Raw genomic sequence first — 14938 nt, 5'->3', positions numbered from 1 at the left:
TGTGCAGCACTTGCTTAAAAACAAGCAGTGAGGTTAAAAATAATTAAACGAGCTTTGAATCTGGTTAAAAGGCTCTAGCTTTTTCTGCGCTTCTTTGCAGGTAACTCTAAATAGATGGACTGCACAGAATTCCATTGTGTCTTAGACGTCATAGACAGTACAGTCCTATGGGAAGGAAAGGACAAGTCTGTGGGGCTCCCCAGGGCTCCTCCAGTGGCTGAGGAGGAGAATTTCTTTCTGAACCCATAGAACAAGTGTGGCCGACGACTTCCCATCACATTCAAACACTACGTGGCCTTTAGCCTACCTAAGTGAAGCCCAAAGCGGGGAGAAGTGTTTTCCCCCATCACCCTGGGTCTCCTCATCACTCGCCCTGGCTGGTACATGAATTACATATAGGCTCAGGCCATTTCTCTTAAGTGCTTACTAAATCCTTTGTTACCCTCACTCCAAAAGTTTCCTGATACAAAGCCAGCCCAGTTGGTCTAAGAAAGAAATGAAGAGTTAGAAAAGTTATTAGCAGCAATTTAAGAAGTCCAAAAGCACACCTCAAACGATAGACAAAATTAAAGATTTCCCTTTCGAGCAGCATCGTGAGAGAAACAGTCTCTCTCCTTACTGCAACACGAGTCGGCTTGACTAGTGAGAGGTCAGAAATGATGGTGCCAGAACAATCAACATGTCCTGGCCGCCTCCAAGGTCAGTCCCAAAGAGCCAGGCTACACAAAGGGTGGTCAAGAGTCAGACTCACCTGGGACAGTTGGGTGAACACTTGTTTCCTGGCATCACGACTCACAGAATCCCCTTTCAAGCTCTCAAGTAGCCTGACTTAGATGATAAATGATGTAATAATGACACTATCTCAAAGCTTGAACTGTCCCTAAATACCCACTTATTCACACATCAGTGACCTGTCAAGGCCATCTGGAGTGGGCTGAATGGTGGCCCCAAAGATATCAGGTCCTAACCCCTGGAGCCTGTGTGATTGTTACTTTATTTGGAGAGAGGCCCTTTGCAGATGTGGTTTTGCTAAGGATTCCGAGATGGGGAGATTATCCCAGAGGGCCCTGGATGCTACTGTATGTATCCTTAAAGACAGAGATCCCACAGAGGCAAGAGAAGCCCACGGGAAGATGGAAGCGGAGGTCAGAGGGATACGGCCTCAAGCCAAGCAACGTGGCAGCTGCCAGCAGCTGGAAGAGGCCAGGAAGGATCCTTCCCTAGAGCCTCCAGACGGAGCATGGCCCTGCCGCACCTTGATTTTCAACTTCTGGCCTCCGCAACTATGAGAGAATCCATTTCTGTTGTTTGAAGCCACCCAGTTTATAGTAATTTACTACAGCAGCAATTGGAAACTAACACAGTTAGTTTTTTTGGCTATCAGCTTTCTCCAACAATAAGGCGCACCATTTCTGAACTCCAGATTCCCTCTGCTGCTACTGCTGCGGTCTCTCAACTGCTATCATGGCCTTGCTTCTGTGTTGCTGACGGTGACCATCTTATCTCTTCCGTCAGCGGTTAAGTTCAGAAAGTCGTGGAACTGTCTGATCGGGGTAAAAACGAAAAGCAGCTACCATGTTGTTTCCAAGAAACACACTTACAGCAAAGTGACTAAGGAACAGTGAAAGGAAGGAAAGAAACTGGTACTCAAAATGGCCCCCAAGGGCTTTCCAGGTGGCGCAGTGGTTGAGAGTCCGCCTGCCGATGCAGGGGACACGGGTTCGTGCCCTGGTCCGGGAAGATCCCACATGCCGCGGAGCGGCTGGGCCCGTGAGCCATGGCCGCTGAGCCTGCGCGTCCGGAGCCTGTGCTCCGTGATGGGAGAGGCCACAGCGCTGAGAGGCCCACGTACCGCAAAAAAAAAAAAAAAAAAAGAGACAGTTGAACAACATGGTTCCAGGGAACAGTTAAGCCCACTGGGGCTTCAACAGCTCTGGAGGGCTCTTCGTCAGCGTGGTGACAGAAGGCAATGCTGGCAAGTAGAGGCCAGAGGCCAGGAGTGCTGTCACATCCCCTGTGTGGGGGAAGGACACCAGCCATGCAGACCATGCTAGTTTCTCTATGCGGCAAAGACTTCATTATGATTAAACATAAGAAACAAAGTTTGAAAGTACAATACTGGAACAAGAGGTAACTGCCAATCAAACACTTGCAAACAAAAGATGCAGGCGTCTCAATAATTGTATCAGTTAAAAAGAAAGTTAGGGTTTGAAAAAAACAAAAACCAAACCAAAAAACCCCAAAAACAAGTTAGGGTTCCAAATCGTTACACAGTGGGAAAGGGCCAAGTAATAATAAAAGGAGTAATTTACCGAAGAAGAAGCAATGTATCAAATATCTTCGTGCCATGTACAAAAGCTACTAGAAAAAAAAGGAAAATCTGATGACAAATGACAGAATACAGAATTTACTAAACCTCCTGTTACATGGAAGAGAAATGGTAGCCGAATATGAGCTTCTCTATGACACAGACAAGAACGAAGATGCTGAACAAGCCCATGGAAACACACAAATGGGAGGAAGAGCTAAGACAACAGACTACACTGATGGGACAAAAGAAAGAAATTGAAATTTAGCAGCTAAAAACACACATAAAACTTGCAAATCAAGTTTAGAATAAAAGCAGCTCCATAAATGACAAGTGGGAGGTCATATGCTTCACAGGAGCAGGTGGGACCTCAGGTTTGGGCTGCTCACAAGCTAAAGGCAAGTCACAAAGTAACAGACACACACACAGCCCCCCCCAACACACACCCCAACATTTCATGGCATGTGGCAATTATCTGAAATTCACAATGTCCATAAATATATGTTTTATGGATTTATGTTATATGGAACTGAAAGGATTCCTGTGGAACCATCTATTCATAAAATACAAGGTGGACAACAGCTTAAGAGCTGTTCCCCATAGAGGGCTGAATGGTATCCCCAAAACTCACGTCCACCCAGAACCTCAGCCTGTGACTTCATTTGGAAATCGGGTCTTTGAAGATGTAACTAAGGTGAAGATCAAGATGAGGTCATTCTGGATTAGGGCGGGCCCTAAATCCAGTAACTGTCCTTTTATAAAAGACAAAAGGACACACAGAGACACAGGAAGGCAGCCACGTGAAGACAGGCAGACATGGAAATGATGCTACCAGAAGCCAAGGAATGACAGGAGCCAGCAGAAACAGGAAGAGGCAAAGAAGGCTCCCCCAGGGTCTTCAGAGGGAGTGCAGCCTGCTGGCACCTTGACCTCTGACGTCTGGCCTCCAGGGCTGTGAGAGAGTACATTTCTGGCATTCTAAGTAAGCCTCCCAGTTTGTGGTCATTTGTTTTCGCAGGCCCAGCAAAGTAATACAATCCCCTTTCAAGCTCCCCTCCAACTCCAACTTCTCTGATTTTTCTTAAAGGCAGAGGCCGTATCTTCTTCAGTTTTTCTAGAAACTGACAAAGCCTCCTAAAGTGCTAGTGTTACAAAAAGAATAATTCAACAATATTAACTTCATTCCTCTTGCAAGGTTAAAAAGAGATAATGGTATAAATTAAACTTGGTATCTTGAGATAACTGTAGACTCATATGCAGCTGTAAGAAACAATGCTGAGATGGTGCAACCTTGCCTCAGTTTCTCACGGTAACATTTTGCAAAACTAAGGTAGGATATCACAGCTGGGATCCTGACATGGATACAATCCAGTGGTCTGCTCAGGACTTCCCCCAGTGTTTTATACTCACCAGGGGTGCGTGCGTGCGTGCGCGCGCGTGTGTGTGTGTGTGTGTGTTTAGTTCTATCCACCACCACAAAGGTACACAATAATTTCATCCACTTTCATTATATGTAAAGTATAATAATGTTATATTATAGTAATGGTATTTTCATACCTGCAAAAATACGCTTTATCTGTTTCTATATGTACAAATACTAACGTGATGGCTGGTCCAAAGACAAACCTTTGGTAGAGCCGACCAGAGAAGGCATATTTACTCCATCCTGACAGTAGACAGCAGGCATTTCCCAGGGATTCAGAGGTCCAAAGTGAGAAAGTAAATGTACCGTTAAGGCAGAGCAGGTTCCTCCAACAGGAGCCCCGCCCCCATACCTTGTCCTTTTTGTCTTGGCGGGCGTAGGGGAAGCACGGGATCACGGCGGTCACCCTGGAGGATGACGCGATCTTGCAGGCGTTGATCATGATGAGGAGTTCCATCAGGTTGTCGTTGATTTCTCCGCAGCCACTCTGGATGATGTACACATCTTCTCCCCTCACACTTTCGCCAATCTCGACGCTAGGGGAAGGAAGATGCTGCCCGTTAACAGGAAAGCATCCCTGTGACCACCCCCAGGGTTGTGATTCCCTAGGACCTGGCAGGCGGTGGTCCTTGAGGGTATGACTTCTTCCACTGAGAGCTGACAGAGCAAAATCAGCAAAGGGAAAAGTCACAGGGGCGAGGTCTGGGGAGACCAGGCACAAGCTTCCAAGAGTCCTTACCGTCGTGGAGTCACAGAGGACGTGTGGATTCCCCCGGCAACGAGCTGTGACAACACACGTGAAGCACTGTCTCCCGGGGAAGCTCATTAGAGACTCAGCGCCTGGGGTTTTACTGGGGACTCAGTGTTAACCACGTGGCTTACACTGTTCAGCAGTGAGCTATTCCCACAGGGAATGCCGGGAAACCTCACGAAAGCTAAGCTCCCAGAAGCCAGCCAAGGGCCACCTTGCAAAGGGACCTTTTTCATATATGAGGGGATCCCATATGCTCTTTAGAAATTGTCTCAGGCCTGTTACGTTAACTCTTTTTGGCTCAATACTGTATTTTAGTTTTTCACTTTCGTTAACGTTACACATACACATTGCTTAAAAAACTCCAATCCGTTCTGTAAGGCTTACAACAAATAAACAGCGCAGAGGCAGCCAATTTCAACTCTTGATATGGTCTTTAGATATTTATCTTCAAAGTCCCTCCCTTACGTTTGTATTGCTTCATCTGGGTTTTTTTTTTGTTTTTTTTGTTTTTTTTTTCTGTATGCAGGCCTCTCACTGTTGTGGCCTCTCCCGTTGCAGAGCACAGGCTCAGTGGCCACAGCTCACGGGCCCAGCCGCTCCACAGCATGTGGGATCTTCCCAGAACGGGGCACGAACCCGTGTCCCCTGCATCGGCAGGCAGACTCTCAACTACTGCGCCACCAGGGAAGGCCGTTCACGTGGATTTTTCATCTTAGGCATCACGTGGTGACCTCTATCTCCTCCCCATCCCATCGCCCGCACCCGTGTGCAGCCTTCCCATCTCATCTTGCCACCCTCCTCACATAGATCAGCATTTTCCAACTAAATCTGAGAGCTACATTTTAACTGTGTCCGTGCCATTCAGAGCTGAGTCATACAGTAAACTGAAAACCAAGTTTGTATTGCCCTTCTATGCACAACTTTTGGGGGTCTGTTTACCCTGGAGGAAATTATCCAACCTCTTCATCTACTAAGTTTTCCAAGTACTGAATACAAATGGCAGCCTCAACGCTTGGCTAACAAACTAAATCCCACAATGTCAATGTCAAAGGCCTCACGCGTGAGCTCCATTCCTCCCCGAGTCTCTCCCTGAGCTGCCTTCTCTTTCCACCTGTGCACAGCTGTCTCCTGGGGATTGCCTGCACCCCTCTCCTGCCCTCGATTTCCTACTTTCTGTACCCTTTCTTGGTGCACTTCCTTGTTTTACTGATGGGCATCCTCTAGTAGCTTCTTGAGAAAGAGCAAATAGGAACTTAAGTGTTTGAAAATTGCCTACCAGCAAGTTTCTGTATGTCAGGTACAGGATTCTGGGGGCTCAACAAGAGAACGAGTCAGCACAGCACTGGCACACACACACCATTACCTGTATCCCGTCTCCTGCCATCACAAACCCATTGTACCCAATGGTGTTGTTTTATTAAAAGAGCTCATCATTATTTCTAAAGAAAATGTAAACACAAATGGCATTTCGAATACCACAGAGCAGTCTATCTGGATCAACAGAAGCTTCTACCCAACTTTACATAGAACAATTAGAAGACAAAAATGCCATTTTTCAAGTTGACAGGATCTGAAAATGAGTTTTGATAACAGTGGGTCTTAACCTCGCACGTGCTCTGCCATGGATGCAAAGAGTACGATGTCAACCTCGGGATGAGCATGTGACGGACCGAATTCTACATTCTCCCTCCAAGCTCGAGCACTAAGGAGCTACGTGTGATTCCTTCGTGAACATCACATCAGCTGGGAGGGGAAGTCAATCTGGAAATCACAGTATCACATAGCTCAGGGGTCAATAATCTAGAGCCCGTGAGCTGAGAACGGGCTGGGCAGAATAATGGCCTCCCAAAGACGTCTATGTCCTGACCCCCAGAACCTTTGAATATATATGTTCTTTTATAGGGCAAAGGGGAAACGAGGTGGCAGATGGAATTAAGGCTACTAGTCGGGTGACCGTAAAACAGGGAGATTACCCTCGATTATTCCAGTTGGCCCAATGTGATTACAAGGGTCCTTAAAAATGGAAGAGAGAGAGGTCAGAGAAAGAGATGTGAGGACTGACGTAGGGTCAGAGACGTGCTATGTGGCTGGCCCTGAAGATGGAAGAACGGGCCAAGAGCCAAGCAAAGTAGGCAGCCCCTGAGAGCTGGGAAAGCAAGGAATGGATTCTCCCCTAGAGCCTCCAGAAAGGAACACTGACCCACGAGGGACTTCTAACCTACAGAACTGTAAGACGCAACAGCAGCAGAGCCACCGTGGGTCCACGAAGGCTAAAATGTTGTCTGGCCCCTTACAGAAAAGGTTTGCCAACAACTCCTGCTGTTATGACTGGTTAATCCCCGAATTTCAGCTTCTCTGGCCTAGTTTTTCTAAGCAACCTCAATCCCCATATGACTAGCAGTCCGGGGGAAGACAGAAAATACATACAATCACCATGGCAACTTTCCCCCAAAGCTATTCCTGCTTCTACTCATAAAGATAGTCACGCCTGATCTTTACTCTAGGTCTTTTAAAAACTGTGGCCAGGAGGCAGCGTCCACTGTTCTTTACTGGCCCTGAAATAGGAAAGTTGATGAGTTTATCTGAGCCAACAACGAATGGGTGTGCTAATTAAAAGACGGCCACAGGCTAACACTTTTCCCATCAAGAAGCGCACCCTATGGCCTCTTCCCCCGCATCTGGGAGGACTCCGTGCTTGACAACACAGTGTGACAGAAGTGACGATGCACTGACTTTGGGGCCCAGGCCTTAACAGACTGGGAGCTGCCACTTCCTGTGTTTTGGAATCCTTGTGCTTGGACCCCAGTTTCCATGCTCTAATAAGGAAGCTCCAGCAGCCCTGTGGGGAGAGGTGCTGAGGTTCCTAACCAAGCTCCCAGGCCAAAGCTAGTGCCAACTTACGAGCCACGTGAGTGAGCCAGCTTAGAAGTGGACCCTCCAGCCCCAGACGCCACCACACAGGGCAGAAACAAGCCTTCCTTGCTGAGCCCTGCCCAAATTGCAGGTCTGAGAGTCAAATAAACAATTAGTTTCAAGCCGTTGAGCTCTGGGGTGACTTGTTACACAACAGATAACCAGAACTTTGGGTCTCAGGATCCAGCTAGCTGCTCTGGGCACGTTAACGGACCAACATAATGGGTTACAAAGGACTTTCAGACACCATCATCAGTGCTGTCCTAGGACATCACTGTGGCACTTCAGTGGTCAATTGTAAAGCTGGAGCCAACGTCTCCCTGCAGAGCTTAAATAATTTAGAGATGAGAAGGTAAAATCATGAGGCTCTGTGTCCAATTAGATAGTGTTTTTAAAATGGGTCATGGGAGGAGTTGAGGACCAGGCGCCAAACCAGATCTCTCATCTTGGTTCAGGGAGAGATTCAGGAAGGGGGCCCTGAACATGAATTGTATCAATTCTCTCTTCCTTTTGCCCTCCTGCTTCTCACCTCTAGGACCACACGGTAAAAACCGGATCACTAATGCAGTATCTAGAGGGAGGCCTCTTTATAAAAAAAATCAACCTCTGGGCCTAGACAGTTCATGGGAAAGAGAAAAGTCAGGAAGTTAACCTTTTATAGTCTGGATATTAAGAACATAGAATGTAACTACATAGCAATTCCCAGACTTCATGCTGAGTGGTTTCTGACATCTCATGATTTCTAATTATCCAGAGGTAGTTATAAAATACTCAAAACCAAATCAAAATTTTTCCTTGACTTACATGACACCGCCTCCAGGAGACAAACTATCATCCCATTCTTCTGAAAGCTACTGCAACTTGAACAGGACTGCCAGATACTGTGGCATTCAAACCTAAATACACTATCCTTCTCCAGAGCCCTGGACTTCCTCCGAGACCTCTGGATAAAACTCTGCCAAATGGAATTCTTTAGCTGAAGGACTCCTGCAGTAACACCACCTGATACTCATTCACAAATGTTTCTTCACTTATATTATCATCAGGGTTGTGCAGTGGTGACTGCCCACCTGGAAGAAGGGTTTCCCGTATCCTAACAAGCTGAAAACAGCAACCTCCACCTTCTCTCTATGTAATAATAATAACCCCTCGGTATCTAAGAAATCTTTGCCCACCTCAAGGGCATCAGGATTCTTCTCCGATGTTTTCTCCTAGAAATTTCTAGTTCTAGGTTTTACATTTAGGCCTGCGATCCACTTCAAGTTCATTTTTGAAATGGTGGGAAGTATGGATGGACTTTTCTGGGGTTTTTTGCAGCTGCCACCAATTGTTCCAGCACCGCTTGTTGGAAATGTTGGCTGAACTGAATCTTCGCCGAAGATATCGAAATGATTGGTAACTTAAAAAAAAAAGATCAGTAAGTGAGTACAGTGGAAGGTATTTGGGGGGGGGGGAAATGGGACCAACTTGAAATTAGTCAAGAGCTGCGTGGACTCAGGCAAGTGGAAAAAAAGGAGCCGCTGGTCCGGCTTCAGAGGGGCCCACCAGCCTGACTTCACTGAACGGAGGCGACCGCTTCCTGTGGACCTGAGACATGGGCAGCAGTTACATTCAAGCCATGCCCTTGCTGCGGGACACAGAAGAGTCCCAGGAAGACGAAGAAGCTGAAAAGAAAAAGTCCAGCATCTCTGAAGCAGAAAAGTTAGCACAGAGGATCCCAGCACGTGAGCCCTGGAGTTCTCAGGTTCTTTAAACCCTTTGCAAGACCACAGCCTCTGGAGAACTCAGAAGTCTGGCAGCTCAGGACTGTCACCTGGGAGCTTTTAAAAAGCCGACCCCGTAGCCCTCGGACCGGAATCTCTGGGGCAGGGCAGGTAAGAGGCACTTTCAACAGCCCCAGGCGAATCCAGCGCGCAGCCGGGGCTGGGGACGTGGGCGGGACGTTCCCTCGCGCGCCCGGGATTTGGGATCGGCCAGGCAGGAACGCGAACCCCGGGGCGAGCACGCCCAGGGCCGTCGCTCCCCGCGTGCCCCGCGGTTCCCGCCAGCTGCGCCCACCTCCTCCCGCGTCCTATGACAGCCCGGAGGTCGCTCTTCCGGGCTGGGGACGCCCTCTTCGGCTTCCCCCGGACGCCGCGGCGGTGGCGCGGAGGCCGCATAGTGGCCGTCCCGCCCCGGAAGGGGGAGCGAGCAGCCGCGGAGGGGGTCCCAGGTAAGCGCCGGCGCCGGCCCGGCACCGCAGCCGCGCGCCCAGCGCCCTCCCCGGCCCGGCCCCCACCTGGTCTCCTGGTTGCTGAACTTCTTGGTGACCACCTTGCCCAGCTCCAGGCCCAGCCGGTCGGCCACGCGCTGAGACAGGTCCTGGTGCGAGCTGCCGCTGAAGAGCACAATGTTGGGCATGGTCAGGCGCGGGGCTCCAAGCGGCGCGGGGCGGCGGAGGCGACGGTAACACGGGACCCTGTGGTAACACGGGACCCTGTGGTAACACGGGACCCTGTGGCGAGAGCTCGAAAGCGCGACCGGCAGACACCGCGAGGAGCGGAGCTAAGAGAAGCTGGAGGGGGCGGAGCTGGGAGAGGGGAGCTGGAGGGACGGGACTGGAGGAGGAGGAGCTGGAGGCGGTGGAGCTGAGGGAGGAGGAGCTACGGGGTGGGAAGAGTGGGAAAGCGCAGCCGCGGGTCCCGGAAGCGGAGCGGGAGGGGCGGAGCTGAGGGAGGAGGAGCTGCGGGGGTGGGAAGAGCAGGAAGACACAGCCGCGGGCCGGGTAGGAGGAGCTGGAGGGGCGGAGCTGAGGGAGGAGGAGCTGCGGGGGTGGGAAAAGCAGGAAGACGCAGCCGCGGGCCGGGTAGGAGGAGCTGGAGGGGCGGAGCTGAGGGAGGAGGAGCTGCGGGGGTGGGAAGAGCAGGAAGACGCAGCCGCGGGCCGGGTAGGAGGAGCTGGAGGGGCGGAGCTGAGGGAGGAGGAGCTGCGGGGGTGGGAAGAGCAGGAAGACGCAGCCGCGGGCCGGGTAGGAGGAGCTGGAGGGGCGGAGCTGAGGGAGGAGGAGCTGCGGGGTGGGAAGAGCAGGAAGACGCAGCCGCGGGCCGGGTAGGAGGAGCTGGAGGGGCGGAGCTGAGGGAGGAGGAGCTGCGGGGTGGGAAGAGCAGGAAGACGCAGCCGCGGGCCGGGTAGGAGGAGCTGGAGGGGCGGAGCTGAGGGAGGAGGAGCTGGAGGCGGAGGTGGAGTGGGAAAGTGCGGCAACAGGACCCGGAGGAGCGGGAGGAGCAGGAACGGGGGGAGCGGGGCGGGAGAGAAGGAGCTGGAAGGGAAAGGGAGGAAGCGGGGCGGGAGGGGAAGGGGTGTTGGAGAGGATGGGGGCGGGAGGAGTAGCTGGAGGAGCGAGAGAGGGAGGGGGGGAGGATTGGAGGAAGAGCCCGAGGGTGCTGCGACGCGGGGGCACCTACACCCCGAGGGCTGTAGGATGAGAAACCCTGGAGGGCCTGGCTCCGTGGGAGAGCTCCAGGCCCTAATCTTGACCTTTCTGTCCTGCTTTGCGGGGGAGAGTCAATGAACCAGATTAACTGGGCACAGAGGGAGGGTGAGGGAAGGGCGATGAAGGTGCCTCGCAACCAGGAGCGACCCCCAACCTGGAATACCCCCAAGCCCACTGCAGATCACTGGTGCAGATCACAAGTGCAAACTGGCCTGCAGGCCAGATCAACATTCTGCCTGTTTGTACAAGAGAGCTAAGCGTTATTTTACACTTGAACATTTGTGTATGTGTGTGATAATAGCTCCAATACCATTGAACCCCAATTAAGAGACACATGATCCCCTTCAGAAAGGAACTCCTTTCCTCTCATTAGTGGGTGTGTACTGCAAAAAACTGTACTCTTTTTATTACAGTTTGAATTTCATCAATAAAAACATTGTGAATTTTTTTCTCTCTCGTTATTTAAGTACCTACATAATATCCTCTCCATTTTGCCTCTTGGCCCTCAAAGCCTAAATTATTTACCATCCAGTCCTTAGTCAAAGAAAAGAACTGTCCAGGGTTCTTGAAAAATTCACGGCGCCAGTGACCATCTGAGCCCTGACCCCAGGTGGAGGGGGCAAGCTTGGCTCTCGATGTGATGTGCGATCAAACAAAGGCCCCTCCAGATTCCTCATTTTTAGGTAGATGTGGTGGTCCTCGTGCCAGCTTCACAACCTCCTGCCTGTCGCTTTCTCAAAGGCCTGACCCCAGGAACGCAGTCCGCCCAGGTGGCCCCCAGCCGAAGCCCTCCACATCCCTGGAGGCCCCGCCTTCCCTTCCCTCCCTGCAGACAGGAGCAAAAAGTCTTTCTCAAGAAGCAAATACATACCCAAACCAACCTCTGGGCACAAACCAAACGTCGGGGAAGGGAAAGTGTTACATGGGGGTGGAGGACTTGTGTGTTGATGACGCTGGTCACAGTTTAACGTTCCTCAATGAAAACAGATTAAACAGGTTGGATAAATGGCTGGGTTTTACCTAATGTTGCCAAGAATTGGCTCTCCATCAACAAGAGAAGGCCACTCGCAGGTGGGCTGTAGCCTGCTCTAATCTGACTTCATATTTTTGGGATTTGGGGGATTGTTGGGATTATTCATATCATTGGAATTTTTCATCTGGGTCCATGTACTTTGCAAATCAGACTGCCTAGCACATCACGTGTTTCTTTTAAACTCCTGCATCTGCCTGCTTACCAAAAAATTGTCCAAAGTGTTAGTTATGGCAGCACCTCTGCCCCTTTTTCATTCCGCCTGGAGATGTATATGTGCTCTATTAATTTTTAGGGGGAAAACCCTTCTTGCAATGCCTTCTTATCTATGTATTCTATGGATAATTACCATAGCAATGCGAGTTATACTCAACCATGTTCAAAATTTTTATTGAATGAGTCTGCCAATGTAATTTTTTTTTTTTTTTTTTTGGTACGCGGGCTTCTCACTGCTGTGGCCTCTCCCGCTGTGGAGCACAGGCTCCGGACGCGCAGGCTCAGTGGCCATGGCTCACGGGCCCAGCCGCTCCGCGGCATGTGGGATCTTCCCGGACCGGGGCACGAACCCGTGTCCCCTGCATCGGCAGGCGGACTCTCAACCACTGCGCCACCAGGGAAGCCCCAATGTAATTATTTTAAATTCTCCTAATAAAATTTACTACCAACAGTATTACTATAATTTTTATGTCCTTAAAATTTCTCTCATTGACAAAATATATACACATTCTTCTCAGAGGGAAAGTGGCTTCTTGTTGGCATGGGGGGCTTCAGTTCTCTGATAACAAAACGGACGGACTCTATAAAACAGTAGAAGTTAAAGCCCCTATCTTCCAAGTCTGTTTATGGTCGGGCACTTGGAAGCTATGATTGAATTGTCACAAACCATGACTTCAATACTACCAGGGAGAAGCAATATCTGGGTTGAGGCAACTAATAAAATGGTTGTTGGTACAACACTTTGATGAGTTACTGTGCTTAAATGCTCAGGGTAAACAAGGGGAAATGTCCCACTGGGATGGATGAGAGTCATCTAAAATCACCATGAGCAGCAGACTGTCCAGAAAGCTGATCTTTATTTAAGTGTGAACACTTTCTCTCCCAAGCCCCTTTATCCTTGATCCATAGCATCCAGGTTGTGGGGACCTCGGTCTAGAGCGGGTCTCTCAGCCTTGGCACTACTGACATTTGGGCTGGGTAATTCTTTGTTGTGGGCCCTGTCCTGTTCCTTATAGGATGTTTAGCATTACTCCTGGCCTCTACCAGTAGCACCTCCCCACCAGGTGTGACAGCCAGAAGTGTCTCCAGACATTGCTAAATGTCCCCTAAGGCGTGAAATCACCCCAGGTTAAGAACCACTTGTCTGAACAAACCACTGTCCCTTTCTTCCTCCATGTGAGCCTTTCCTTAGAGCTGCTTGGGCTTCCTCACAGCACAGCTGCAGGGTTCCAAGAAAGAGGGTTCTAAGAAGATAAGCCTCAATGAGCAAGAGCTTCTCCAACCTCTGCTTTTTTCCTGTTTGCTAATGCCCCATTGGCCAAAGCAAGTCACATGGCCAAGACCAGCGTCAAAGTGGTATGGGACAACATAAGGGCATGAATATTGGGTCCACCAGTCCACCCGCTGTCTACCCCAGTGCACTGACTTCTTGGCCAGAATGTGGAGTTGAGGAAGCCCCCAAGAAAATGGAACACACGTTCAAAGACTCAAGACCCAGAGGATGAAAAGAACATCTACGATGTGTACATAAAATCTTAGACCATGAACATATTATAAAATATTCATTACTTTAAGATAAAATGTTAGTGGAGAAAATCAAAATGATAAGATATTTCCACTGTTGACTTCTGTCTTCAGTGACTCACAGATAGCACTGAAATGGGAAAGCACTCATCTGAGTTTGTGAACAGTTTCACATCTTGTATTCCCCACATCATTTAGCCAGGTTCTTTCAGTGTAGTGAGAGCTCTAAATATTTTCTGAATGAATTTATTTTCAAACTATCCTAGGGCTGAGAAATGGAAGAAATGGCCCAAAGTCACAGGGCTAGGAAAAGGCAATAAGGGAATTAGAATGCAGACCTTCTAGCTCAGCCCTCTGTTCTCTGGAACAGTGCTGTCCAAAAGAAGTATAATACAAGCCATGTATGTAATTTACACGTTTAGTAGCCATATTTAAAAAGAGTAAAAAGAAACCACGGAAGTTATCTTAATAATACACTTTAACCCAATATATCCCCAAATATTATTACTCCTACTTGTAATCAATATTAAAATTATTCATTAGATATTTTCCAGTTTTTTCATACCAAGTGTTTGAAGTACGATGTATACTTTACCCCTACAGCGCATCTCAATTTAGATTTACCATAGTTCAAGTGTTCAACATCCGCATGTGACTGGTAGTTGCCATATTAGAGTGAGAAGCTCTAGAACACTGGTTCCTAAGAGCAATGCCAAGACACCCTGATGCATCCATTCTATCAGGTGTTTTTATTAGGAGTCTGACACTTTACAACTAATTATAAAACGCTAATGTTTAAAAATAATTTAAGTTATAAGTTAAAGTGGATGCAAGTTTATTCCTCAATTAGTGGCATTTTCACTCATAATCAAGTATTTTTCCGATTTTTATTTCTATATCTTTTACTTTCTATTATTTAAAGAAAAATAATTTTTAAACAGAGAGGAGAGTAAAATGAACACCCATAAACCGATCACCTAGATTTGGCAGCTGTCACAATTGTGCTATATTTGCTTCATCTGTTTTTTTTCTGAAGTGTTCTAAATTACAGTCATCATATATTCAACTCAAAATTATTTAGTCTGCGTCTGTAAAAAGATATGGATATCACATAATGTATAAAAATTAACTCAAGGGCTTCCCTGGTGGCGCAGTGGTTGAGAATCTGCCTGCCAATGCAGGGGACATGGGTTCGAGCCCTGGTCTGGGAGGATCCCACATGCCGCGGAGCAACTAGGCCCGTGAGCCACAACTACTGAGCCTGCGCATCTGGAGCCTGTGCTCCGCAACAAGAGAGG

General features: G+C 48.8%; 1 protein-coding gene across 3 annotated transcripts in view; it reads right to left on the bottom strand.

Moving 5' to 3' along the window:
• Positions 1 to 9953, bottom strand: part of PRPS2 (phosphoribosyl pyrophosphate synthetase 2) — a 33871-nt gene extending 23918 nt beyond the window's left edge. For all 3 annotated transcript variants that reach the window (XM_082609002.1, XM_082609000.1, XM_082609001.1), the window contains exons 1-2: positions 9677 to 9953; positions 4084 to 4267 (exon numbers count right to left, since the gene is read on the bottom strand). In XM_082609002.1, the coding sequence (XP_082465128.1) occupies positions 4084 to 4267; positions 9677 to 9798 (306 nt within the window). In that variant the 5' untranslated portion in view covers positions 9799 to 9953. The remainder of the gene's footprint in view (positions 1 to 4083; positions 4268 to 9676) is intronic.
• Positions 9954 to 14938: the final 4985 nt, after the last annotated feature.

The sequence above is a fragment of the Mesoplodon mirus genome, assembly GCF_964341445.2.
Source record: "Mesoplodon mirus genome assembly, chromosome: X".
Taxonomy (NCBI): domain Eukaryota; kingdom Metazoa; phylum Chordata; class Mammalia; order Artiodactyla; family Ziphiidae; genus Mesoplodon; species Mesoplodon mirus.
Note: the sequence above shows the minus strand (reverse complement) of the source record. Positions and strands in the feature narration are given on the sequence as shown.